Genomic DNA, 27,429 nt, shown 5'->3' on the forward strand with positions numbered 1-27,429 from the left:
AACGGGAGATTCGCATCAGGGATGTGCAGCCGACAAATCTGCGCCAACTGTGTGATGCCATCATGTCAATATGGTCCAAAATCTCTGAGGAATGCTTCCAGCACCTTGTTGAATCTCTGCCACGAAGAATTGAGGCAGTTCTGAAGGCAAAAGGGGGTCCAACCCGTTACTAGCATGGTGTACCTAATAAAGTGGCCAGTGAGTGTACATCAGGGTGACAGTGTGATACACTCCACATCATATACATCAGGGTGACAGTGTGATACACCACACATTATATACATCAGGGTGACAGTGTGACTACACTCCACATTATATACATCAGGGTGACAGTGTAATACACTCCACATTATATACATCAGGGTGACAGTGTGATACACTCCACATTATATACATCAGGGTGACAGTGTGTTACACCACACATTATATACCTCAGGGTGACAGTGTAATACACTCCACATTATATACATCAGGGTGACAGTGTGATACACTCCACATTATATACATCAGGGTGACAGTGTGATACACCACACATTATATACATCAGGGTGACAGTGTGATACACCACACATTATATACCTCAGGGTGACAGTGTGATACACCACACATTATATACATCAGGGTGACAGTGTGACTATACCACACATTATATACATCAGGGTGACAGTGTGACTACACTACACATTATATACATCGTGTGACAGTGTGATACACCACACATTATATACATCAGGGTGACAGTATGATACACCACACATTATATACATCAGGGTGACAGTGTGATACACCACACATTATATACATCAGGGTGACAGTGTGATACACCACACATTATATACATCAGGGTGACAGTGTGACTATACCACACATTATATACATCAGGGTGACAGTGTGACTACACTACACATTATATACATCGTGTGACAGTGTGATACACCACACATTATATACATCAGGGTGACAGTATGATACACCACACATTATATACATCAGGGTGACAGTGTGATACACCACACATTATATACATCAGGGTGACAGTATGATACACCACGCATTATATACATCAGGGTGACAGTATGATACACTACACATTATATACATCAGGGTGACAGTATGATACACCACGCATTATATACATCAGGGTGACAGTGTGACTACACTACACATTATATACATCAGGGTGACAGTGTGATACACCACACATTATATACATCAGGGTGACAGTGTGACTACACCACACATTATATACATCAGGGTGACAGTGTGACTACACTACACATTATATACATCAGGGTGACAGTGTGATACACCACACATTATATACATCAGGGTGACAGTGTGACTACACTACACATTATATACATCAGGGTGACAGTGTGATACACCACACATTATATACATCAGGGTGACAGTGTGATACACCACACATTATATACATCAGAGTGACAGTGTGATACACCACATATTATATACATCAGGGTGACAGTGTGACTACACTACACATTATATACATCAGGGTGACAGTGTGACTACACCACATATTATATACATCAGGGTGACAATGTGACTACACTACACATTATATACATCAGGGTGACAGTGTGACTACACTCCACATTATATACATCAGGGTGGCAGTGTGACTACTCTCCACATTATATACATCAGGGTGACAGTGTGACTACATTACACATTATATACAACAGGGTGACAGTGTGACTACACCACACATTATATACATCAGGGTGACAATGTGACTACACTACACATTATATACATCAGGGTGACAGTGTGACTACACTACACATTATATACATCAGGGTGACAGTGTGATACACCACACATTATATACATCGTGTCACAGTGTGACTACACTACACATTATATATATCAGGGTGACAGTGTGACTACACTACACATTATATACATCAGGGTGACAGTGTGACTACACTCCACATTATATACATCAGGGTGACAGTGTGACTACTCTCCACATTATATACATCAGGGTGACAGTGTGACTACAATACACATTATATACATCGTGTGACAGTGTGACTACACTACACATTATATACATCAGGGTGACAGTGTGATACACCACACATTATATACATCAGGGTGACAGTGTGACTACACTACACATTATATACATCAGGGTGACAGTGTGATACACTCCACATTATATACATCAGGGTGACAGTGTGATACACCACACATTATATACCTCGGGGTGACAGTGTGACTACACTACACATTATATACATCAGGGTGACAGTGTGACTACACTACACATTATATACATCAGGGTGACAGTGTGACTACACTACACATTATATACATCAGGGTGACAGTGTGACTACACTCCACATTATATACATCAGGGTGACAGTGTGATACACCACACATTATATACATCAGGGTGACAGTGTGACTACACTACACATTATATAAATCGTGACAGTGTGACTACACCACACATTATATACATCAGGGTGACAGTGTGACTACACCACACATTATATACATCAGGGTGAGTGTGATACACCACACATTATATACATCAGGGTGACAGTGTGACTACACCACACATTATATACATCAGGGTGAGTGTGATACACCACACATTATATACATCAGGGTGACAGTGTGATACACTACACATTATATACATCAGGGTGACAGTGTGACTACACCACACATTATATACATCAGGGTGACAGTGTGATACACTACACATTATATACATCAGGGTGACAGTGTGACTACACTACACATTATATACATCAGGGCGACAGTGTGACTACACCACACATTATATTCATCAGGGTGACAGTGTGATACACTACACATTATATACATCAGGGTGACAGTGTGACTACACTACACATTATATACATCAGGGCGACAGTGTGACTACACCACACATTTTATTCATCAGAGTGACAGTGTGATACACTACACATTATATACATCAGGGTGACAGTGTGACTACACTCCACATTATATACATCAGGGTGACAGTGTGACTACACTCCACATTATATACATCAGGGTGACAGTGTGATACACCACGCATTATATTCATCAGGGTGACAGTGTGACTACACTACACATTATATACATCAGGGTGACAGTGTGATACACCACGCATTATATTCATCAGGGTGACAGTGTGACTACACTACACATTTTATACATCAGGGTGACAGTGTGACTACACCACACATTATATACATCAGGGTGACAGTGTGATACAATACACATTATATACATCAGGGCGACAGTGTGACTACACCACACATTATATTCATCAGGGTGACAGTGTGATACACTACACATTATATACATCAGGGTGACAGTGTGACTACACTCCACATTATATACATCAGGGTGACAGTGTGACTACACTCCACATTATATACATCAGGGTGACAGTGTGATACACCACGCATTATATTCATCAGATTGACAGTGTGACTACACTACACATTATATACATCAGGGTGACAGTGTGATACACCACGCATTATATTCATCAGGGTGACAGTGTGACTACACTACACATTTTATACATCAGGGTGACAGTGTGACTACACCACACATTATATACATCAGGGTGACAGTGTGATACAATACACATTATATACATCAGGGTGACAGTGTGATACACCACACATTATATACATCAGGGTGACAGTGTGATACACTACACATTATATACATCAGGGTGACAGTGTGACTACACTACACATTATATACATCAGGGTGACAGTGTGATACACCACACATTATATACATCAGAGTGACAGTGTGATACACCACACATTATATACATCAGGGTGACAGTATGATACACCATGCATTATATACATTAGGGTAACAGAGTGATACACCACACATTATATACATCAGGGTGACAGTGTGATACACCACACATTATATACATCAGGGTGACAGTGTGACTACACTACACATTATATACATCAGGGTGACAGTGTGATACACCACACATTATATACATCAGGGTGACAGTGTGACTACACCACACATTATATACATCAGGGTGACAGTGTGACTACATTACACATTATATACAACAGGGTGACAGTGTGACTACACCACACATTATATACATCAGGGTGCCAATGTGACTACACTACACATTATATAAATCAGGGTGACAGTGTGACTACACTACACATTATATACATCAGGGTGACAGTGTGACTACACCACACATTATATACATCAGGGTGACAGTGTGATACACCACACATTATATACATTAGGGTGACAGTGTGACTACACCACACATTATATACATCAGGGTGACAGTGTGATACACCACACATTATATACATCAGGGTGACAGTGTGACTACACTACACATTATATACATCAGGGTGACAGTGTGATACACTCCACATTATATACATCAGGGTGACAGTGTGATACACTCCACATTATATACATCAGGGTGACAGTGTGATACACCACACATTATATACATCAGGGTGACAGTGTGATAAACCACACATTATATACCTCAGGGTGACAGTGTGATACACCACACATTATATACATCAGGGTGACAGTGTGACTATACCACACATTATATACATCAGGGTGACAGTGTGACTATACTACACATTATATACATCGTGTGACAGTGTGATACACCACACATTATATACATCAGGGTGACAGTATGATACACCACACATTATATACATCAGGGTGACAGTGTGATACACTACACATTATATACATCAGGGTGACAGTGTGACTACACCACACATTATATACATCAGGGTGACAGTGTGATACACTACACATTATATACATCAGGGTGACAGTGTGACTACACTACACATTATATACATCAGGGCGACAGTGTGACTACACCACACATTATATTCATCAGGGTGACAGTGTGATACACTACACATTATATACATCAGGGTGACAGTGTGACTACACTACACATTATATACATCAGGGCGACAGTGTGACTACACCACACATTATATTCATCAGAGTGACAGTGTGATACACTACACATTATATACATCAGGGTGACAGTGTGACTACACTCCACATTATATACATCAGGGTGACAGTGTGACTACACTCCACATTATATACATCAGGGTGACAGTGTGATACACCACGCATTATATTCATCAGGGTGACAGTGTGACTACACTACACATTATATACATCAGGGTGACAGTGTGATACACCACGCATTATATTCATCAGGGTGACAGTGTGACTACACTACACATTTTATACATCAGGGTGACAGTGTGACTACACCACACATTATATACATCAGGGTGACAGTGTGATACAATACACATTATATACATCAGGGCGACAGTGTGACTACACCACACATTATATTCATCAGGGTGACAGTGTGATACACTACACATTATATACATCAGGGTGACAGTGTGACTACACTCCACATTATATACATCAGGGTGACAGTGTGACTACACTCCACATTATATACATCAGGGTGACAGTGTGATACACCACGCATTATATTCATCAGATTGACAGTGTGACTACACTACACATTATATACATCAGGGTGACAGTGTGATACACCACGCATTATATTCATCAGGGTGACAGTGTGACTACACTACACATTTTATACATCAGGGTGACAGTGTGACTACACCACACATTATATACATCAGGGTGACAGTGTGATACAATACACATTATATACATCAGGGTGACAGTGTGATACACCACACATTATATACATCAGGGTGACAGTGTGATACACTACACATTATATACATCAGGGTGACAGTGTGACTACACTACACATTATATACATCAGGGTGACAGTGTGATACACCACACATTATATACATCAGAGTGACAGTGTGATACACCACACATTATATACATCAGGGTGACAGTATGATACACCATGCATTATATACATTAGGGTAACAGTGTGATACACCACACATTATATACATCAGGGTGACAGTGTGATACACCACACATTATATACATCAGGGTGACAGTGTGACTACACTACACATTATATACATCAGGGTGACAGTGTGATACACCACACATTATATACATCAGGGTGACAGTGTGACTACACCACACATTATATACATCAGGGTGACAGTGTGACTACATTACACATTATATACAACAGGGTGACAGTGTGACTACACCACACATTATATACATCAGGGTGCCAATGTGACTACACTACACATTATATAAATCAGGGTGACAGTGTGACTACACTACACATTATATACATCAGGGTGACAGTGTGACTACACCACACATTATATACATCAGGGTGACAGTGTGATACACCACACATTATATACATTAGGGTGACAGTGTGACTACACCACACATTATATACATCAGGGTGACAGTGTGATACACCACACATTATATACATCAGGGTGACAGTGTGACTACACTACACATTATATACATCAGGGTGACAGTGTGATACACTCCACATTATATACATCAGGGTGACAGTGTGATACACTCCACATTATATACATCAGGGTGACAGTGTGATACACCACACATTATATACATCAGGGTGACAGTGTGATAAACCACACATTATATACCTCAGGGTGACAGTGTGATACACCACACATTATATACATCAGGGTGACAGTGTGACTATACCACACATTATATACATCAGGGTGACAGTGTGACTATACTACACATTATATACATCGTGTGACAGTGTGATACACCACACATTATATACATCAGGGTGACAGTATGATACACCACACATTATATACATCAGGGTGACAGTGTGATACACTACACATTATATACATCAGGGTGACAGTATGATACACCACGCATTATATACATCAGGGTGACAGTGTGACTACACTACACATTATATACATCAGGGTGACAGTGTGATACACCACACATTATATACATCAGGGTGACAGTGTGACTACACCACACATTATATACATCAGGGTGACAGTGTGACTACACTACACATTATATACATCAGGGTGACAGTGTGATACACCACACATTATATACATCAGAGTGACAGTGTGATACACCACACATTATATACATCAGGGTGACAGTGTGACTACACTACACATTATATACATCAGGGTGACAGTGTGATACACCACACATTATATACATGAGGGTGACAGTGTGATACACCACACATTATATACATCAGAGTGACAGTGTGATACACCACACATTATATACATCAGGGTGACAGTGTGACTACACTACACATTATATACATCAGGGTGACAGTGTGACTACACCACACATTATATACATCAGGGTGACAATGTGACTACACTACACATTATATACATCAGGGTGACAGTGTGACTACACTCCACATTATATACATCAGGGTGACAGTGTGACTACTCTCCACATTATATACATCAGGGTGACAGTGTGACTACACTACACATTATATACAACAGGGTGACAGTGTGACTACACCACACATTATATACATCAGGGTGACAATGTGACTACACTACACATTATATACATCAGGGTGACAGTGTGACTACACTACACATTATATACATCAGGGTGACAGTGTGACTACACCACACACTATATACATCAGGGTGACAGTGTGACTACACTACACATTATATACATCAGGGTGACAGTGTGATACACCACACATTATATACATCGTGTGACAGTGTGACTACACTACACATTATATACATCAGGGTGACAGTGTGACTACACTACACATTATATACATCAGGGTGACAGTGTGACTACACTACACATTATATACATCAGGGTGACAGTGTGACTACACTCCACATTACATACATCAGGGTGACAGTGTGACTACTCTCCACATTATATACATCAGGGTGACAGTGAGACTACAATACACATTATATACATCGTGTGACAGTGTGACTACACTACACATTATATACATCAGGGTGACAGTGTGACTACACTACACATTATATACATCAGGGTGACAGTGTGATACACTCCACATTATATACATCAGGGTGACAGTGTGATACACCACACATTATATACCTCGGGGTGACAGTGTGACTACACTACACATTATATACATCAGGGTGACAGTGTGACTACACTCCACATTATATACATCAGGGTGACAGTGTGACTACACTACACATTATATACATCAGGGTGACAGTGTGACTACACTCCACATTATATACATCAGGGTGACAGTGTGATACACCACACATTATATACATCAGGGTCACAGTGTGACTACACTACACATTATATACATCGTGTGACAGTGTGACTACACCACACATTATATACATCAGGGTGACAGTGTGACTACACCACACATTATATACATCAGGGTGAGTGTTATACACTACACATTATATACATCAGGGTGAGAGTGTGACTACACCACACATTATATACATCAGGGTGACAGTGTGATACACTACACATTATATACATCAGGGTGACAGTGTGACTACACCACACATTATATACATCAGGGTGACAGTGTGACTACACTACACATTATATACATCAGGGTGACAGTGTGACTACACTACACATTATATACATCAGGGCGACAGTGTGACTACACCACACATTATATTCATCAGGGTGACAGTGTGATACACTACACATTATATACATCAGGGTGACAGTGTGACTACACTACACATTATATACATCAGGGCGACAGTGTGACTACACCACACATTATATTCATCAGAGTGACAGTGTGATACACTACACATTATATACATCAGGGTGACAGTGTGACTACACTCCACATTATATACATCAGGGTGACAGTGTGACTACACTCCACATTATATACATCAGGGTGACAGTGTGATACACCACGCATTATATTCATCAGGGTGACAGTGTGACTACACTACACATTATATACATCAGGGTGACAGTGTGATACACCACGCATTATATTCATCAGGGTGACAGTGTGACTACACTACACATTTTATACATCAGGGTGACAGTGTGACTACACTCCACATTATATACATCAGGGTGACAGTGTGACTACACTCCACATTATATACATCAGGGTGACAGTGTGATACACCACGCATTATATTCATCAGGGTGACAGTGTGACTACACTACACATTATATACATCAGGGTGACAGTGTGATACACCACGCATTATATTCATCAGGGTGACAGTGTGACTACACTACACATTTTATACATCAGGGTGACAGTGTGACTACACCACACATTATATACATCAGGGTGACATTGTGATACAATACACATTATATACATCAGGGTGACAGTGTGATACACCACACATTATATACATCAGGGTGACAGTGTGATACAATACACATTATATACATCAGGGTGACAGTGTGATACACCACACATTATATACATCAGGGTGACAGTGTGACTACACCACACATTATATACATCAGGGTGAGTGTGATACACTACACATTATATACATCAGGGTGAGAGTGTGACTACACCACACATTATATACATCAGGGTGACAGTGTGATACACTACACATTATATACATCAGGGTGACAGTGTGACTACACCACACATTATATACATCAGGGTGACAGTGTGACTACACTACACATTATATACATCAGGGTGACAGTGTGACTACACTACACATTATATACATCAGGGCGACAGTGTGACTACACCACACATTATATTCATCAGGGTGACAGTGTGATACACTACACATTATATACATCAGGGTGACAGTGTGACTACACTACACATTATATACATCAGGGCGACAGTGTGACTACACCATACATTATATTCATCAGAGTGACAGTGTGATACACTACACATTATATACATCAGGGTGACAGTGTGACTACACTCCACATTATATACATCAGGGTGACAGTGTGACTACACTCCACATTATATACATCAGGGTGACAGTGTGATACACCACGCATTATATTCATCAGGGTGACAGTGTGACTACACTACACATTATATACATCAGGGTGACAGTGTGATACACTACGCATTATATTCATCAGGGTGACAGTGTGACTACACTACACATTTTATACATCAGGGTGACAGTGTGACTACACTCCACATTATATACATCAGGGTGACAGTGTGACTACACTCCACATTATATACATCAGGGTGACAGTGTGATACACCACGCATTATATTCATCAGGGTGACAGTGTGACTACACTACACATTATATACATCAGGGTGACAGTGTGATACACCATGCATTATATTCATCAGGGTGACAGTGTGACTACACCACACATTTTATACATCAGGGTGACAGTGTGACTGCACCACACATTATATACATCAGGGTGACATTGTGATACAATACACATTATATACATCAGGGTGACATTGTGATACAATACACATTATATACATCAGGGTGACAGTGTGATACACCACACATTATATACATCAGGGTGACAGTGTGACTACACTACACATTATATACATCAGGGTGACAGTGTGACTACACTACACATTATATACATCAGGGTGACAGTGTGATACACCACACATTATATACATCAGGGTGACAGTGTGATACACCACACATTATATACATCAGGGTGACAGTGTGACTACACCACACATTATATACATCAGGGTGACAGTGTGATACACCACACATTATATACATCAGGGTGACAGTGTGACTACACCACACATTATACACATCAGGGTGACAGTGTGATACACTACACATTATATACATCAGGGTGACAGTGTGATACACCACACATTATATACATCAGGGTGACAGTGTGATACACTCCACATTATATACATCAGGGTGACAGTGTGACTACACTACACATTATATACATCAGGGTGACAGTGTGACTACACCACACATTATATACATCAGGGTGACAGTGTGATACACTACACATTATATACATCAGGGTGACAGTGTGATACACTCCACATTATATACATCAGGGTGACAGTGTGACTACACTACACATTATATACATCAGGGTGACAGTGTGATACACCACACATTATATACATCAGGGTGACAGTGTGATACACCACACATTATATACATCAGGGTGACAGTGTGACTACACTACACATTATATACATCAGGGTGACAGTGTGATACACTCCACATTATATACATCAGGGTGACAGTGTGACTACACTACACATTATATACATCAGGGTGACAGTGTGATACACTACACATTATATACATCAGGGTGACAGTGTGATATACTACACAGTATATACATCAGGGTGACAGTGTGACTACACCACACATTATATACATCAGGGTGACAGTGTGATATACTACACAGTATATACATCAGGGTGACAGTGTGATACATCACACATTATATACATCAGGGTGACAGTGTGATACACTACACATTATATACATCAGGGTGACAGTGTGATACACTACACATTATATACATCAGGGTGACAGTGTGATACATCACACATTATATACATCAGGGTGACAGTGTGATACATCACACATTATATACATCAGGGTGACAGTGTGATACACTACACATTATATACATCAGGGTGACAGTGTGATACACTCCACATTATATATATCAGGGTGACAGTGTGATACACTACACATTATATACATCAGGGTGACAGTGTGATACACCACACATTATATACATCAGGGTGACAGTGTGATACACCACACATTATATACATCAGGGTGACAGTGTGATACACTACACAGTATATACATCAGGGTGACAGTGTGATACACTACACATTATATACATCAGGGTGACAGTGTGATACACCACACATTATATACTGTACATCAGGGTGACAGTGTGATACACCACGCATTATATACATCAGGGTGACAGTGTGATACACTCCACATTATATACATCAGGGTGACAGTGTGATACACCACACATTATATATATCAGGGTGACAGTGTGATACACTACACAGTATATACATCAGGGTGACAGTGTGATACACTCCACATTATATACATCAGGGTGACAGTGTGATACACCACACATTATATACATCAGGGTGACAGTGTGATACACTACACAGTATATACATCAGGGTGACAGTGTGACTACACTACACATTATATACATCAGGGTGACAGTGTGACTACACTACACAGTATATACATCAGGGTGACAGTGTGATATACTACACAGTATATACATCAGGGTGACAGTGTGATACACTACACAGTATATACATCAGGGTGACAGTGTGATACACTAGTGAGCAGAGTCACATATCGCAGTGCACGGTGACGCCGGAGGGGGCGGTATTGTCGCCGGGTTAATGATGAATGTGCTGTGTCACTGGAGGAGAGGCGGGTGTGTGTCTGTACCATCTGTGCCCACCCTGAGGAGGCGGAGAGCAGGCAATGAGCGCAGACGGCCCTGCGGTGATAGGTCGGTGTCGGGAGCCGCGGGCGGTATGGATGGCTCTCTCTCCGGTGAGTGAGCCGGAGCGTCCCTGTCCCCGTGTGACCCCGCCCTTTACCTCTCGCCGGAGGGCGGGCACTAAACATAACAGCATGAGGAGAGTCCGGCTGCTCCTCTGTCTCCAGTGCCCACGCCAGCCATGCGCGACTATGATGAAGCCACCGCTTTCCTGGGGGACTGGGGACCCTTCCAGCTGACCGTGTTCTTCCTGCTCAGCGCCAGCACTATCCCCAATGGCTTCAATGGAATGTCTGTCATGTTCCTTGCTGGCATCCCCGAGCACCGGTGCCTGGTGCCCGCCAGTGCCAACCTGAGCCAGGCTTGGCGGAATGTGAGCATCCCCCTGGAGGAGCGGGACGGGCGGCAGGTGGAGAGCAGGTGCTGGCGGTACCGGCTGGACGCCCTGACCAACTACTCGGCGCTGGGGCTGCTCCCCGGGGTGGACGTCAATGTCAGCGCCGTCCAGAGGGAGAAGTGTGTGGACGGCTGGCAGTATGCCCGGGACCTGTACCACAGCACGGTGGTCACCGAGGTCAGTCACCGGCCCATCGCTGGCTGATACATTATCTAGTGTCTATCTCTAGATCTATTTATCCCATTATCTATCTATATGTCTGTCTCTTTCTATCTATTGTCTTTCTGTGTATCTATCTGTGTATCTATCTATCTATCTATCTGTGTATCTATCTGTGTATCTTTCTGTGTATCTATCTGTGTATCTATCTATCTATCTATCTGTGTATCTATCTGTGTATCTATCTATCTGTGTATCTATCTGTGTATCTATCTATCTGTGTATCTATCTATCTGTGTATCTATCTGTGTGTCTATCTGTGTATCTATCTATCTATCTATCTATCTATCTATCTGTGTATCTATCTGTGTGTCTATCTATCTATCTGTGTATCTATCTGTGTATCTATCTATCTATCTATCTATCTATCTGTGTATCTATCTATCTGTGTATCTATCTATCTGTGTATCTATCTGTGTGTCTATCTGTGTATCTATCTATCTATCTATCTATCTATCTATCTGTGTATCTATCTGTGTGTCTATCTATCTATCTGTGTATCTATCTGTGTATCTATCTATCTATCTATCTATCTGTGTATCTATCTATCTGTGTATCTATCTATCTGTGTATCTATCTGTGTGTCTATCTGTGTATCTATCTATCTATCTATCTATCTATCTATCTGTGTATCTATCTGTGTGTCTATCTGTGTATCTATCTATCTATCTATCTATCTATCTGTGTATCTATCTGTGTATCTATCTATCTATCTGTGTATCTATCTGTGTATCTATCTGTGTGTCTATCTATCTATCTGTGTATCTATCTGTGTATCTATCTGTGTGTCTATCTCTGTATCTATCTATCTATCTGTGTATCTATCTGTGTATCTATCTGTGTGTCTATCTATCTGTGTATCTATCTGTGTGTCTATCTGTGTATCTATCTATCTATCTATCTATCTATCTATCTATCTATCTATCTGTGTATCTATCTGTGTATCTATCTGTGTGTCTATCTGTGTATCTATCTATCTATCTATCTGTGTATCTATCTGTGTATCTATCTGTGTATCTATCTATCTGTCTTTCTATCTGTGTATCTATCTGTGTACCTATCTATCTGTGTGTCTATCTATCTATCTGTGTATCTATCTATCTATCTGTGTATCTATCTGTGTATCTATCTGTGTATCTATCTATCTGTGTATCTATCTGTGTATCTATCTGTGTATCTATCTATCTGTGTATCTATCTGTGTATCTATCTATCTATCTGTGTATCTATCTGTGTGTCTATCTGTGTATCTATCTATCTATCTGTGTATCTATCTATCTGTGTATCTATCTGTGTATCTATCTGTGTATCTATCTGTGTATCTATCTATCTATCTGTGTATCTATCTATCTGTGTATCTATCTGTGTGTCTATCTGTGTATCTATCTATCTATCTGTGTATCTATCTGTGTATCTATCTATCTGTGTATCTATCTGTGTATCTATCTGTGTATCTATCTGTGCATCTATCTGTCTGTGTATCTGTCTGTGTATCTATCTATCTGTGTATCTATCTGTGTATCTATCTATCTGTGTATCTATCTGTATTTATCTATCTGTGTATCTTTCTATCTGTGTATCTATCTGTGTATCTATCTATCTATGTATCTATCTGTGTATCTAATTATCTGTGCATCTATCTATCTGTGTATCTATCTGTCTGTGTATCTATCTTTCTATCTATCTATCTGTGTATCTATCTGTGTATCTATCTGTGTATCTATCTATCTGTGTATCTATCTGTGTATCTATCTATCTGTGTATCTATCTGTGTATCTATCTGTGTATCTATCTATCTGTGTATCTATCTATCTGTGTGTCTATCTATCTGTGTATCTATCTGTGTATCTATCTATCTGTGTATCTATCTATCTGTGTATCTATCTATCTGTGTATCTATCTGTGTATCTATCAGTACCTCTTCTCCTGTTATCGCTGTGTCTCCTCATCTCTCGGTTTATTACCAGTCTTCCTATCTCCTATAGGCTGCATGTTGCTGTCTTCATGTCTGCTGTGCGGTTTCCTTCTGCCTGGTGCCCTCCCCCCTGGCACACTACATGTATTGGGGCAGTGGGCACAGTTAGATTAGTAATAACATGCTGGCAGAACATTCCTTGTTAAAACCATTCTAAACCTCTGACAGTAAAGTGAGCTGCCTCTGTCACAGTGAGTCTGCCCGGTGTGAGGACAAGGCTGGCATTCTGTACAGGGCAGCAATGCCCGAATGTCCCAGTATAATGGTGGTGACCAGCAATGTGATGGAATAAAGCTGCGTCCGAATGTCCCAGAATAATGGTGGCGACCAGCAATGTGATGGAATAAAGCTGCGTCCTGTGTTGTGGCAGGACAGAGATGCTGCTGGGAGAAACCCGTCATGTCATGGTATTACGGTCAGTGTCCCTAGTAATGTGCATGGTGCCAACTCCCTGCCATCATGCAATGTCCAGCGCTTCACCTCCTGGGTATAATAGGTATAGAGGCTTAGTACTGACTGTTCTAGGACAGTAACTGTAGTCAGCTGAATGTATAGGGTAGGATTCAGTTAATGTTTGGGACTAGACTACAGGGCTAACCTATAGCTTACCCTGTGTTCTTCACTACAATATCACTGCCACATTTCACATGACACTAATATATACTGTATATATGAAATTCTCCAGGCTCACAGAATAATGGCGACCACAAAGAAAAAAAAGTCCGATTTCTTTATTTCTCTCTCTGATATGATCTAGCATGAGAGGAGAGATAAATGGGGTCCCCCATGGCCCCCCCCCGGCACCTCCTGCATCCCCCTGTGATGTCCCCTGGCCCTCGGCGTCTTCTTTCGGCTGGCACCCGGCAACAATAGGAGATTTCTCCTATTGGTTCATTTTGATCACTGTGATAGACCCTATTGCAGTCATCAAAATAAAAAAATGGTAAATCAAACCCCCTTTTATCAGCCACTAAAAGTTAGGTAAAAATAATAAAGTAAACAAAATGTATTTATTTCCATTTTTTCATTAGGGTTAGGCCTGTTTCACACTTTCGTTTGTGACCATCAGTCAAGCTCCGCCGATTTGGAAAAAAAAACGGATCCGCCATTTTTCTTGGCGGATCCGTTTTTTTCCTCATAGACCTGCATTATCGGCGGATCTTGATGGATGGTCGTCCGTTTGATCCGTTTTTGTACGGATCCGCCAAGATTTTGGCGTCCGCTCAGCGGCCCAGATGGAGCATGTAACGTTTTTTTCGTGTCCGGATCCGCTATTTGCCGATTTAACCGGCGTTTCTGTCTGGCTGCTGGACAAAATTCTCTCTCTCTCTCTCTCTCCCTCCTCTTTTCCCCAGGCGCGGTTCCTTTAAATTTTTACCTTCGGCGGATCCGTACATCCGCTGACCCCCGTTTCTGTCAGTCCGCCTGCGGATCTGTTTTCTGCTATTTTGGTGGATTTCAACTGACAGAAAAAACTGAAGTGTGAAACAGGCCTTAGGGTTGGCCTAGGGTTAGGGTTGGTGTCATGAACTGGTGGAGTTTGGTTGCCCCAGTTCGTCAGGGGATTAATTATATCCCAATTTCCAGTTCCGGTTTGGAACTTGCAGCTCTCTGGTGCCCCCTTACTCTCAGGTCAGTCAGGGAACTACACCTAGGAGTCGCCAGGAGGACCGCCTTGCTGTGTACCGACTATTGGGCATGCTGCAGTGAGGGCGATATAACTACTCCCAATCTCAGGTGGGAAATACACTTATAAATCTCTGTCCGTCACTGTCAGAGTCTTCCCAAAAGCCCAGAACGCTTCGCTGCCACCAGCTCCTAATTCTTATGCTTAATATCGGGTCAGGAGCCAACCCAATCAGTAGCGTTGATTTAGTTCGGAGGACATGGCAATAAGTTAATAGAGCAAAGAAAACAAAACTAGTAAATAATATAGCTTTTACTCCTAAAAGAAATAGGCAGTGTTTACAAAAAGTATATAAAAGATGTTACAAGCGAGACAATTACAGTATGTACAGGCAGTTACAAAATAAAGATGGATTAAAGATGAGCTTACATGTTTCAGTTACTGGCACGCCATGTGGAGATGGTTGGTGGGGGAGGGGAACCATCCTAATTCATCAGGCCACAATGCACAGCCTCTCATAGCTGGATTATCGGGCAAAAGACCCCTTCCTAATTGGGTTTCATTATCTTATACCCTATGTTCATGACCTCACTGAGTGGGCAGCTATGGAATGTACTCCCCTTGTCCAACAATTACTAAAACTGATCACCATCATAGCTCGGGCTGCAAGGCTTGTAGAGTGGCGGCAGAACCATCATTTTCCTTAGTATGAAATTGGCATTCATTTGAGTCTAAACATGAAGTGACTGTATGACCCGGTTAAGTATAAATCCATTTCTTGGATTCTGCTGGTGTCAAAGCTTAAAAAACTCACCGGTGGGTGGTTCTACTGATGCACATGCCAAAAATGTATTTGTCCTTCTTCCAGTCCTAATCTGCGTGATCATATACCAGTTTAAAGGAACAAAGAGATCTGCTGCCATGTGCTCCTACTTTTTACTTTCAGTTTCCCAGCTGTATGCAGGAGGGAGGGGTGAGGGGAATTGCACACACATTCCTGAGGGGGGGGGATGAGAAAGAATTACACGCTGGCAGGTAGAGAAGGAGGGCTGCAGCTTGTGTAGGAGGGGAATTGTAAGGAGGATCGTTGCTGCAGCATGTGGACTTTACACAAACCTAATTGGGGGGAAGGGAAGCGTGTGTGTGTCTCAGTAAATTCAGTGGAAAGTTCTTGAAGTGTACTTAGGATATGAGCATATTCATATTATCGTGACAGTTGGGGTTAGAGCTAGGGTTAGGTTAGGGTTGGGGCTAGGGTTAGGGTTGGGGCAAGGTTAGGGTTGGGCTAGGGTTAGGTTAGGGTTGGGGCTAGAGCTAGCATTGGGTTGGGGTTAGGGTTGTGCTGGGGTTAGGATTGTGGTTAGGGTTGTAGTTAGGGTTATGGTTAGGGTTGGCAATAGGGTTAGGGTTGGAGTTAGGGCTGTGTTCGGGTTGGAGTTAGAATTACGGGGTTTCCACTTTTTTAGGTGCATCAAGAAGTCTCCAAACGTGATATGGCTCCCGCCATTGATTACAGCCAATTTTGCATTCAAAAAGTCAAATGGTGCTCCCTCCCTTCTGAGCCCTTGCAATGCGCGCAAACCGTGGATTTCCCTCACATATGTGGTATTGGCGTACTCAAGAGAAATTACACAACAAATTTTGTGGTCCATTTTCTCCTGATACTCTTGTGAAAATAGAAAAAGTTTGGTTCCAAAGTAAATTTTTTGTGAAAAAAGTAAAATGTTCATTTTTTCCTTCCACATTGCCTTAGTTCTCGTGAAGCACCTGAAGGGTTAATAAACTTCTTGAATATGGTGTTGGGCACCTTGAGGGGTGCAGTTTTTAGAATGGTGTCACTTTGGGGTATTTTCTGTTGTATTGACCACCCAAACTCAATTCAAATGTGATGTGGTCCCTAAAAAATATGGTTTTGTAAATTTTGTTGGAAAAATGAGAAATCGCTGGTCAACTTTTAACCATTATAACTTCCTAACAAAAAAATGATGTTTCCAAAATTGTGCTGATGTAAAGTAGACATGTGGGAAATGTTATTTATTAACTATTTTGTGCGATATGACTCTGATTTAAGGGCACAAAAATTAAAAATTTGAAAATTGCAAAATTTTCTAAATTTTTGGCAAATTTCCATTTTTTCATAAATAAACGCGTCATAACGCAGAAATTTTACCACTAACATGAAGGACAATAGGTCACGAAAAAACATTCCCAGAATCAGTGGGATCCCTTGAAGCGTTCCAGAGTTATAACTTCATAAAGTGACAGTAGTCAGAATTGTAAAAATTGGCCCGGTCATTAAGGGGCTTATAGACTGTTTACACTTCTGATTCAGATGACCACAGCGGGATCTTGAGAAGTACAATCTGTGCATAGACTGCTACTGTTCCCGGCAGCACAGATCCACTTTACACATGATAGTGTGCTGCCAAGAAAGTTGACTTTTCGGCCCAGCCAGAAGATCATTTCACCCTATGAATGAGCGTTTTACTTGTTGGACTGCTGATTGATGTCCTCTTTACTTCGCCTAATTATCAAGAAACAAGCATTCCTAGGAACAGTTTCCCGATAATTATTCACGTTATTTTTTGGCATTAGAGTTCTGTCTGATTTTTTTTTTCATGGACCCAAAGTCTTTCATTGCTGAATTTGACCCTACGCTCCAATAAATATTGGACATGTGTCTGCGATTTTGCACGGACCTCTCATTCTGAGGAAAAAAATCTCCCCTGTGAGCAGCCCCATAGACTGTGATTGGCACGAGTGCTATCCGTGAAAAAAAAAGGATAGCACTTGTGTGTGAAAATCTGATGTGTGAGGGAGCCCTCAGGCCTAATTCAGACATCCGTTTTTCACATGTGAGTTCCATCCATGTTTTTTGCGGATAGCCCTGTGTTAGTGAATAGGATTCTTGACATGTCTGTGGTTTTTTTGCTGACTGACGTGACACATCCTGCAGAATTGTGGAGACATGACCGATTTTGATCTGGGTGTTGGATTAAAATTGTCAGTGCAATTCTATGGGCCCTTGATCTGAGGGCAGTCCAATTTTGACGGACTGTTAGAAGGTTGAGGAACTTTTTTTTCACATACGAGAAAAACTGATGCAACTTGTACCAAACTTTCATAAAACCCGGATGAAACTCTGACATAAATCACTGATAAAACAGTCAGTTTTTCTCGTACGTACCGTATGTTAAATTTGGGGCACAACATCTTGGCACCTGATTTGATAAAGTGACTACAAAAATGAAAGCACAGAAAACTAGCCATGTGTTAAAATGTAATGTAAGGACCAGCTGAAGGTGGAAATGATAATTCATGGCACTAACCAAATATTCATTTATTTGAGGTGAACTTGAAACACCAGATAGTGAGCAGCCATTCCAAGGATTTTTGAAGAAAAAAGTAGCCCCCAAAAAAGTGGTTCAGCAGCCCAAAAGAGTGAACTTCGCCTTTCCTTCAGCTTCACAATTGTCAGTGAATGTAGAATCTGAAAGAAATGAGGAGCCAAGTGGAATCCAGGCCAAAAGTACTTCACGTTGTGTACACTCGTCCCACTTCAATTTCAGCCATATTTTCGGTCAGTATGCTGTCCCTGTGCACTGACCAGTGGTAGCCTGTGAGCCAGTGTAAAATCAGTCCTGTGTAACCATTTTGCAGTGTTCACTAGTGTGGTCAATTCTGTAAAACAGTTAGGACAGCAATGCTGATGAGCGGCACATGGAAGGAAAGTTAAAGAGGTTGTCCATTACTAGGACAACTCACCTATACTCACCTCCTGTCTCGGTGTGTTCCAGATGACATGGCTACCCAAACCATCACTGACTGTGGAAACTTCACACTAGACCTCAAGCAGCTTGGATTGTGTGCCTCTCCACTCTACCTTCAGACTCTGGACCCTAATGTCCAAGGCCTAGTGTGAAGTTACCACAGTCAGTGATGGTTTGGGGAGTCATGTCAACTACTGGTGTAGGTCCACTGTGTTTTATCAAGACCAAAGTCAGCACAGCTGTCTACCAGGAAATTTTAGAGCACTTCATGCTTCCCTCTGCCGAAAAACTTTTTGGAGATGGAAATTTCATTATCCAGCAGGACTTGGCCCCTGTCCACACTGCCAAAAGTACTAATACCTGGTTTAAAAACAACAGTATCACTGTGCTTGATTGGCTAGAAAACTTGCCTGACCTAACCCCATAGAGAATCTATGGGGTATTGTCAAGAAGAAGATGAGATACACCAGACCCAACAATGCAGACGAGCTGAAGGCTGCTATCAAAGCAACCTGGGCTTCCATAACACCTCAGCAGTGCCACAGGCTGATCACCTCCATGCCACACTGCATTGATGCAGTAATTGATGCAAAAGGAGCCCTGACCAAGATCTGAGTGCATTTACTGAACATACATTTCAGTAGGCCAACATTTCGGATTTTAAAATCATTTTTCAAGCTGGTGTTATAAAGTATTCTAATTTACTGAGATAATGACTTTTGGGTTTTCATTGGCTGCAAGCCATAATCATCAACATTAACAGAAATAAACACTTGAAATGGATCACTCTGTTTGTAATGACTCTATGTAATATATGAGATTCACTTTTTATATCGAAGAACTGAAATAAATTAACTTTTTGATGATATTCTAACTTTGTGAGAAGCCCCTGTAATACATACCATGTGAGTGTGTGTATGTGTGTGGATATTGATGTAGCAGAACTGTGTGTGTATGTATCAAAGCTGTATTTATGTAGCAGAGCTGTGAGTGTGTGCATGTAGCAGAGGTGTGTTTATATAGAGCAGATCTGCGTGTGCATGTACATGTGCATGCAGCTGTGTTGTGTACTGCAGAGTGTATACATAGTAAAGCTATGTGTGTATAATACACATTCTGCAGAGAACAATAGTAATAGATTTATTACCTCTCTGTTGTACCCTTATGCATTCAAATGAATGATATTGAGCTATCCTCATCTTTACACCGCCAGGGAAGTTTTAAGTAATAGCAAACTATGTTCCTACTTTCTGTTGTCTTAACCTGGAGTGTGATTTATAGCAAGGTGCGTTTTATAATCCACAAAATATGAAATATTTATTTGAGCAGGTCTTCAAAATTCTAAAGAAATCTTGTGTAATCTCACTAATCTGATGACTTCTTGAACATTGCATAGAGCAGTCAGAGCATTCCCCTAAAGGGCCTGTCACACTAAGCGATATCGCTAGCAATATCGCTATAACGTCACAGGTTTTGTGACGTTATAGCGATATTGCTAGCGACATTGCTATGTCTGATACTTACCTCCGACCCGCTCCCCCGCTGATTATCGCTGATCGCGCGAGAACGTCCTGGCCCGTTTCTCGTCGTCAGCTTCCTGCTGGGCTTCCTGTGGAGAGACGAGCGACGAGCGTGGACGCTGGCGGGAGGACGTCAGGATCGCCTAGTGTGACAGGTAAGTAGCGACCCCTGTCCCCAGCGATGTCGCTGGTGAGATCTGCCTGTGTGGCAGCTCACTAGCGACCACTTAGGGTACCGTTACACCTAGCGACTCACCAGCGATACCGACTAGCGATATGACGCGGTCAGGATCGCTGGTGCATCGCTAGGTGGTCGCTAGTGAGCTGCCACACAGGCAGATCTCACTAGCGACATCGCTGGGGACGGGGGTCGCTACTTACCTGTCACACTAGGCGATCCTGCGTCCTCCCGCCCGGCTCCACGCCTCGCTCATCGTCACAGCAGGAAGTGACCGACTAGGAATGATCCAGGAGCTTCTCGCGCGATCAGCGATAAGCAGCGGGGGAGCCGGTCGGAGGTAAGTGTCACATGCAGCGATATCGCTAGCAATATCGCAGTGTGTAACGGGGGCTTTAGCGATGCACCAGCGATACTGACCGCGTCATATCGCTGGTCGGGATCGCTGGTGCATCGCTAAGTGTGACAGTACCTTAAGAAGAGGATTCCTAGTTATCTTGAAGTCTTCAGATTAAACATTGAAAGGGGTTTTGGTTATCCAGCTGACTTTAAGAAGGACACTGGTTCAGTACAACTAGTCCTTCATAGGACATAGGAAATCATTTATTCATGGGAAGAAAAAGGGAAAACCTGTAGACGCTCCCCCATAGATGGCTCAATCATGCGTATAGAGAATTATTTTAGTAGGCAGTGACACATGAATGCATTCATTGCATGTGAGAAGCCAAAAATCTGTAAAAGCAGAATCTGAACATCTGTCTGACCTTGATGGCGCTTGTAACAAATGTGCAGCTTACTCCCTGCAAATTTCTTATCTTCAGGATGTATGGTATGTACTCCCACCAACACAGGCTTCATCCTCCACCAAGCTTAGAAAATTGGACAGGGCACAATTGTCAAGCAACATGTTTAACCCCTTAATTACCTCATAAGTCGCTAACGATAATTTAAACAGAACCAGTAACTGCTCTTTAACCATGTTCTCTTCTCAGGCATAAATCCAAACCGAAGAGAAATGGTACAACTGAATAAAAAAGGCAGAAAAGCAAAAGAAAAATAAAAACATTTTTTTCCAGTTCTAAAAATTCCTTTTTAGTTGTGTTCTTGTAACCCCTTGATATAAGCCCACCGAAAATGCCTCTTAGGGCTCATACTCACTTCCAAGAGACTCACACGATTCTCGTGTGAGTCTCTCGCATGAAAACCTGGCACAGCCGCCGGCACTGGGACCGGAGCGTGCGGCTACATGTATTTCTATGCAGCCGCACGCTCCGGTCCCAGTGCCGGCGGCTGTACCAGGTTTTCATGCGAAAGACTCGCACGAGAATCGTGCAAGTCTCTCGCAAGTGAGTATGAGCTCGTAGGCTGGAGTCACACTGGCGATTTTAAAATCAGCCCGATTTTGATGCAGGAGAGTCGGATGAGTGTAATGCAAGTGTCATGCGAATGTCATGCAGTTTTCATGCGAGTACAATCCAATTATTCACACCTAGTATCCGATTTACATCCGAATGCAGTGCGATTGCTATCTGACTGCAATGTGATTTTAACATGAACTTTTACAATTCTCTAAGGCTAGTTTCACACTAGTGTTTCACTGACCTGCCTCGGTCTGCGCACGGCCGCCGCTAAGCTCCGACCCTGGCCGAGCCTCCTCCCGGCCGCTCCGCCTATGGGCGCATGACGCTGCATACGACCTGCGTACCCTGTCGTTAGCATTGGGTACGCAGGCCGTGCGCAGGTATGCGTTTGCCGGCGCATGCGTCCTTTTTGCCTGGTGCACCAAAATGCAACACAGTGCGTATGGCGCAGGTCGTCGCACCGTCAAAAGGACGCATGCGCCGGCAAACGCATACCTGTGCACAGCCTGCATACCCAATGCTAAAGATAGGGTACGCAGGTTGCCTACCTTGTCATGCGCCCATAGACGGAGCGGCCGGGAGGAGGCGCGGCCGGGGGCGGAGCTTAGCGGCGGCCGTGCGCAGACCGACGCAGGTCAGTGAAGCGCTAGTGTGAAACTAGCCTAAGCCATTTACACATAGTTTTCAAAGGAAATATTCTTCTAGATAGATAGAATAAAAGCTGGCAATTCATGTGCCGCGTACAGTATAATCTCAGAGTGACATGACAGGTTAGAATAGAATAGATATACACACTTAGAATACATAGATATATAGATGTCAGTGACACACACACATATATATATATATATATATATATATATATATATATATATATATATATATATATAATGTATGTATATATATTACTTACATAGATAGATACAAGGAAAGCCAGCAATTCATGTGCCGTGTACTGTAAAATCACTGCAGGAGCCGACAGGAAGAGATGGATTACATACAGTAAATACAAATAATATAGGTAGATATATAGATGTCAGTGACAAATACAATTAGTACAGTGTGTGTGTGCAAATTACTGGACATGTATTTAATTAGTAAAAGATTATTTTTCAGAAAAAAATGGCATGGACACCCGCCCAATTTTCGTAACCAACAGAGGGAAAGCCGACAGCTGGGCGCCGATTTTTATAGCCTGGGAAGGTGGTAATACCCATGGAGCTTCCCAGGCTATTAATATCAGCTCACAGCTGTATACTTATCCTTTACTGGCTATTAAAATGGGGGACCCTAAAAAAAAATGACCTAGGGTCCCCTAATAATTAATAACCAGCAAAGGCTATGCAGACAGTTGTAGGTTGATATTAATGGATTAATGATATTAATGGATACTGCCCTCCCAAGCCTAACAACATCAGCTCTCAGCCGCCCCAGAAAAGGATGTGCTAATTCTGGCACTTAGCCTCGCTCTTCCCATTTGCCCTGTAGTGGTGGCAAGTGGAGTGATAGTTGGGGGGGGTTGATGTCAACTTGTATTGTCAGGTGACATCAAGCATCGGGGTTAGTAATGGAGAGGCGTCAATTAGCCGCCCAAATTACTAACCCCATAGTCACATTGTAAGAAAACACAGACACCCAGAAAAAAGTCCTTTAATTGAAATAATAATACAGACTCCTTTAGCATTCTTAATTAAACCACACTTACAACCTCGCCTATTCCACCGACTCCATCATTATCTGCAAAAGAGGTAAAAAAAAACTAAATTCCTAACCTTTCCGCAGAGATGCTGCTAATCCATTTGTCCCACGAAGGGTATAGCTCTGCTACATCTAGATGGCAGACTGCATGGATGCATGATGCGACCATACAGCCTGTCATCCAACAGACGCTGAGCACCGTGTGCTCAGTGTCTGCCTATGAACTGCTATTTCCTGTCTGAGGGTCCTGCGAGTTCACGGCCAATGAACTCACTTCATCTATGTGACGTCGGCACAAAAATTTCCCACGGCGCTTGTTATACAATGAGGACTAGAAGGTGGTAAACATGGATTATGTAGGCAAAACCTGGCGACAAGTTCCCTTTAACTGGAAAAATACCACCACATGTAGACATAAGCCATAAATAAATGGGCGTCTATCATTAAACAGGGCCCTCACTGAAAATTGGATGAGAAATAATGGGGGTTGTCAAAGGGCTACAAAAAACAAGGATCTTCATTTTTCAGGCTAAGTTTACACTGGGTGTTTTTGCTGTGTTTTTTTTTTTATGCTAATCTTCAGCTGCTTTTTACATTACCAGCAAAGCCTATGAGATTTCAGAAATCTCATGCACACACATTGTTTTTTTTGTCATCAGGATTTTGTGTTTTTCATGTTTTTTTGGACATAGAACATGTCACTTTTTTCACCCATTGACTTGAAAGTGTGGTGAAAAAAACTCTGATAAAATGCATGTATTAGGTTTTTCTGCGTTTTTTGTCCCAAAACCTGATTCTATAGAATAGGACTTTTTTTCAACACTAAACTTTATCCGCCATGCACAAAAGACAAATCTAGCATACCAAAACACCGCAAAAAAACACAGCGACAAATGCAAAAATAACCCAAGGAAAACCTGCTTTTTTATGCAGCTTCGTTCCTGCCAAGAGATCAGTTTTTGCTGCACAAAACAAAAAAACCCTGAAAAAACACCTAGTGTGAACTTACCCTTACAAGTGCACGGCTATCACTGCATGTATGACCATCAGCAGAACAACACATCTGCACACTGCTCTGTCTACCTCACAGGAGTACTGTCATTTACATCAAGGCCTTGGAGGCATTGTAGCAGACGTAGATGGCAATCATCAATGGCTTTGTGGAGCCAGAGGTGCGGCAAGGCGTGGCTGGGACCCACTAACAATTACATCTAGGCTGGAACCCCAGATTATTTCTGCACCTTTGGCTTTATAATGTCACTCTGCGTGTTCCTTTTAAATATGTGAATATCTAAAAATAAAATTCATCAGAAATTCTGAAAAATGTAATAAAACTGTTTACAGGGACTATAACCTTTTCCCAACTGGAACGATTTTATATTTGTTTTTACTTTTTTTTTTTTCCCTCCTCTTCTTCCAAAAGTCATAACTTTTATTTTCCTTCGACAGCCGAATGAGGGCTTATTTTTTTTTGCTTGACGAGAATTCTGCTTTTTATTGCATTTTTTAGTGCAGCATTTGTAAAAAGGTAGTTCTTGCGTTTTGTCTCTTATTCTATTTACAGCATTAACCCATACGGGTGAATACATTTTATATTTTCATAGACCAGATTTTTTTTTACATATTTTTCCCTTCGTTTTCTCTAGACTTTTTATTTCCCTTAGGGATATTGGACCTTTTTTGTACATTGAACCTGTGATCGTTTGATGTTTTAATCTTTTATGCTGTAATACTATGGAATTACAACATATAAAAGAAATGATGATCTGGCTTCATTTCATGGGAGCACAGAGATGTCGGAAATGGGAACCGTAAAGGGTTTTTCCATCCATGAACAAATGTTATTTTAGTCAACATTTTAATCAATAGATCTTGGACTAATAATAATTTCCACAATTGGATGTGTTTATATGAAATGTTCCTGTGCTGAGATAATCTTATAAATGTGCCCCTGCTGTGTACTGTGTAATGGCTGTGTCTGATCATACCACATCTGCACCCAACGTACGACATGCATCCTTTGCCAGCTGATGAGAAATCTAACTACCACAAATATAATTTTTACATTAGTACATGAGCACATAAGGAACTAAAATAAAATAATTGGCAATCACAGTATATGCACCTCTTCTAATGAAAAGGCCTAGCTATTTCAGTCTCATCTACCATACACCAATATTGGAA

The 27,429-nt window shown here is 41.6% G+C and overlaps 1 protein-coding gene across 2 annotated transcripts in view; it reads left to right on the forward strand.

The window, feature by feature from the left end:
- The first annotated feature begins 12,560 nt into the window (after nucleotides 1–12,560).
- LOC141085171 (solute carrier family 22 member 4-like) overlaps nucleotides 12,561–27,429 on the forward strand; it is a 121,412-nt gene continuing 106,543 nt past the window's right edge. For both annotated transcript variants that reach the window (XM_073570412.1, XM_073570497.1), the window contains exon 1: nucleotides 12,561–13,075. In XM_073570412.1, the coding sequence (XP_073426513.1) occupies nucleotides 12,683–13,075 (393 nt within the window). In that variant the 5' untranslated portion in view covers nucleotides 12,561–12,682. The remainder of the gene's footprint in view (nucleotides 13,076–27,429) is intronic.

The sequence above is a fragment of the Dendrobates tinctorius genome, unplaced genomic scaffold, assembly GCF_039654945.1.
Source record: "Dendrobates tinctorius isolate UK_male_01 unplaced genomic scaffold, ASM3965494v1 ptg000001l, whole genome shotgun sequence".
Lineage (NCBI taxonomy): Eukaryota > Metazoa > Chordata > Amphibia > Anura > Dendrobatidae > Dendrobates > Dendrobates tinctorius.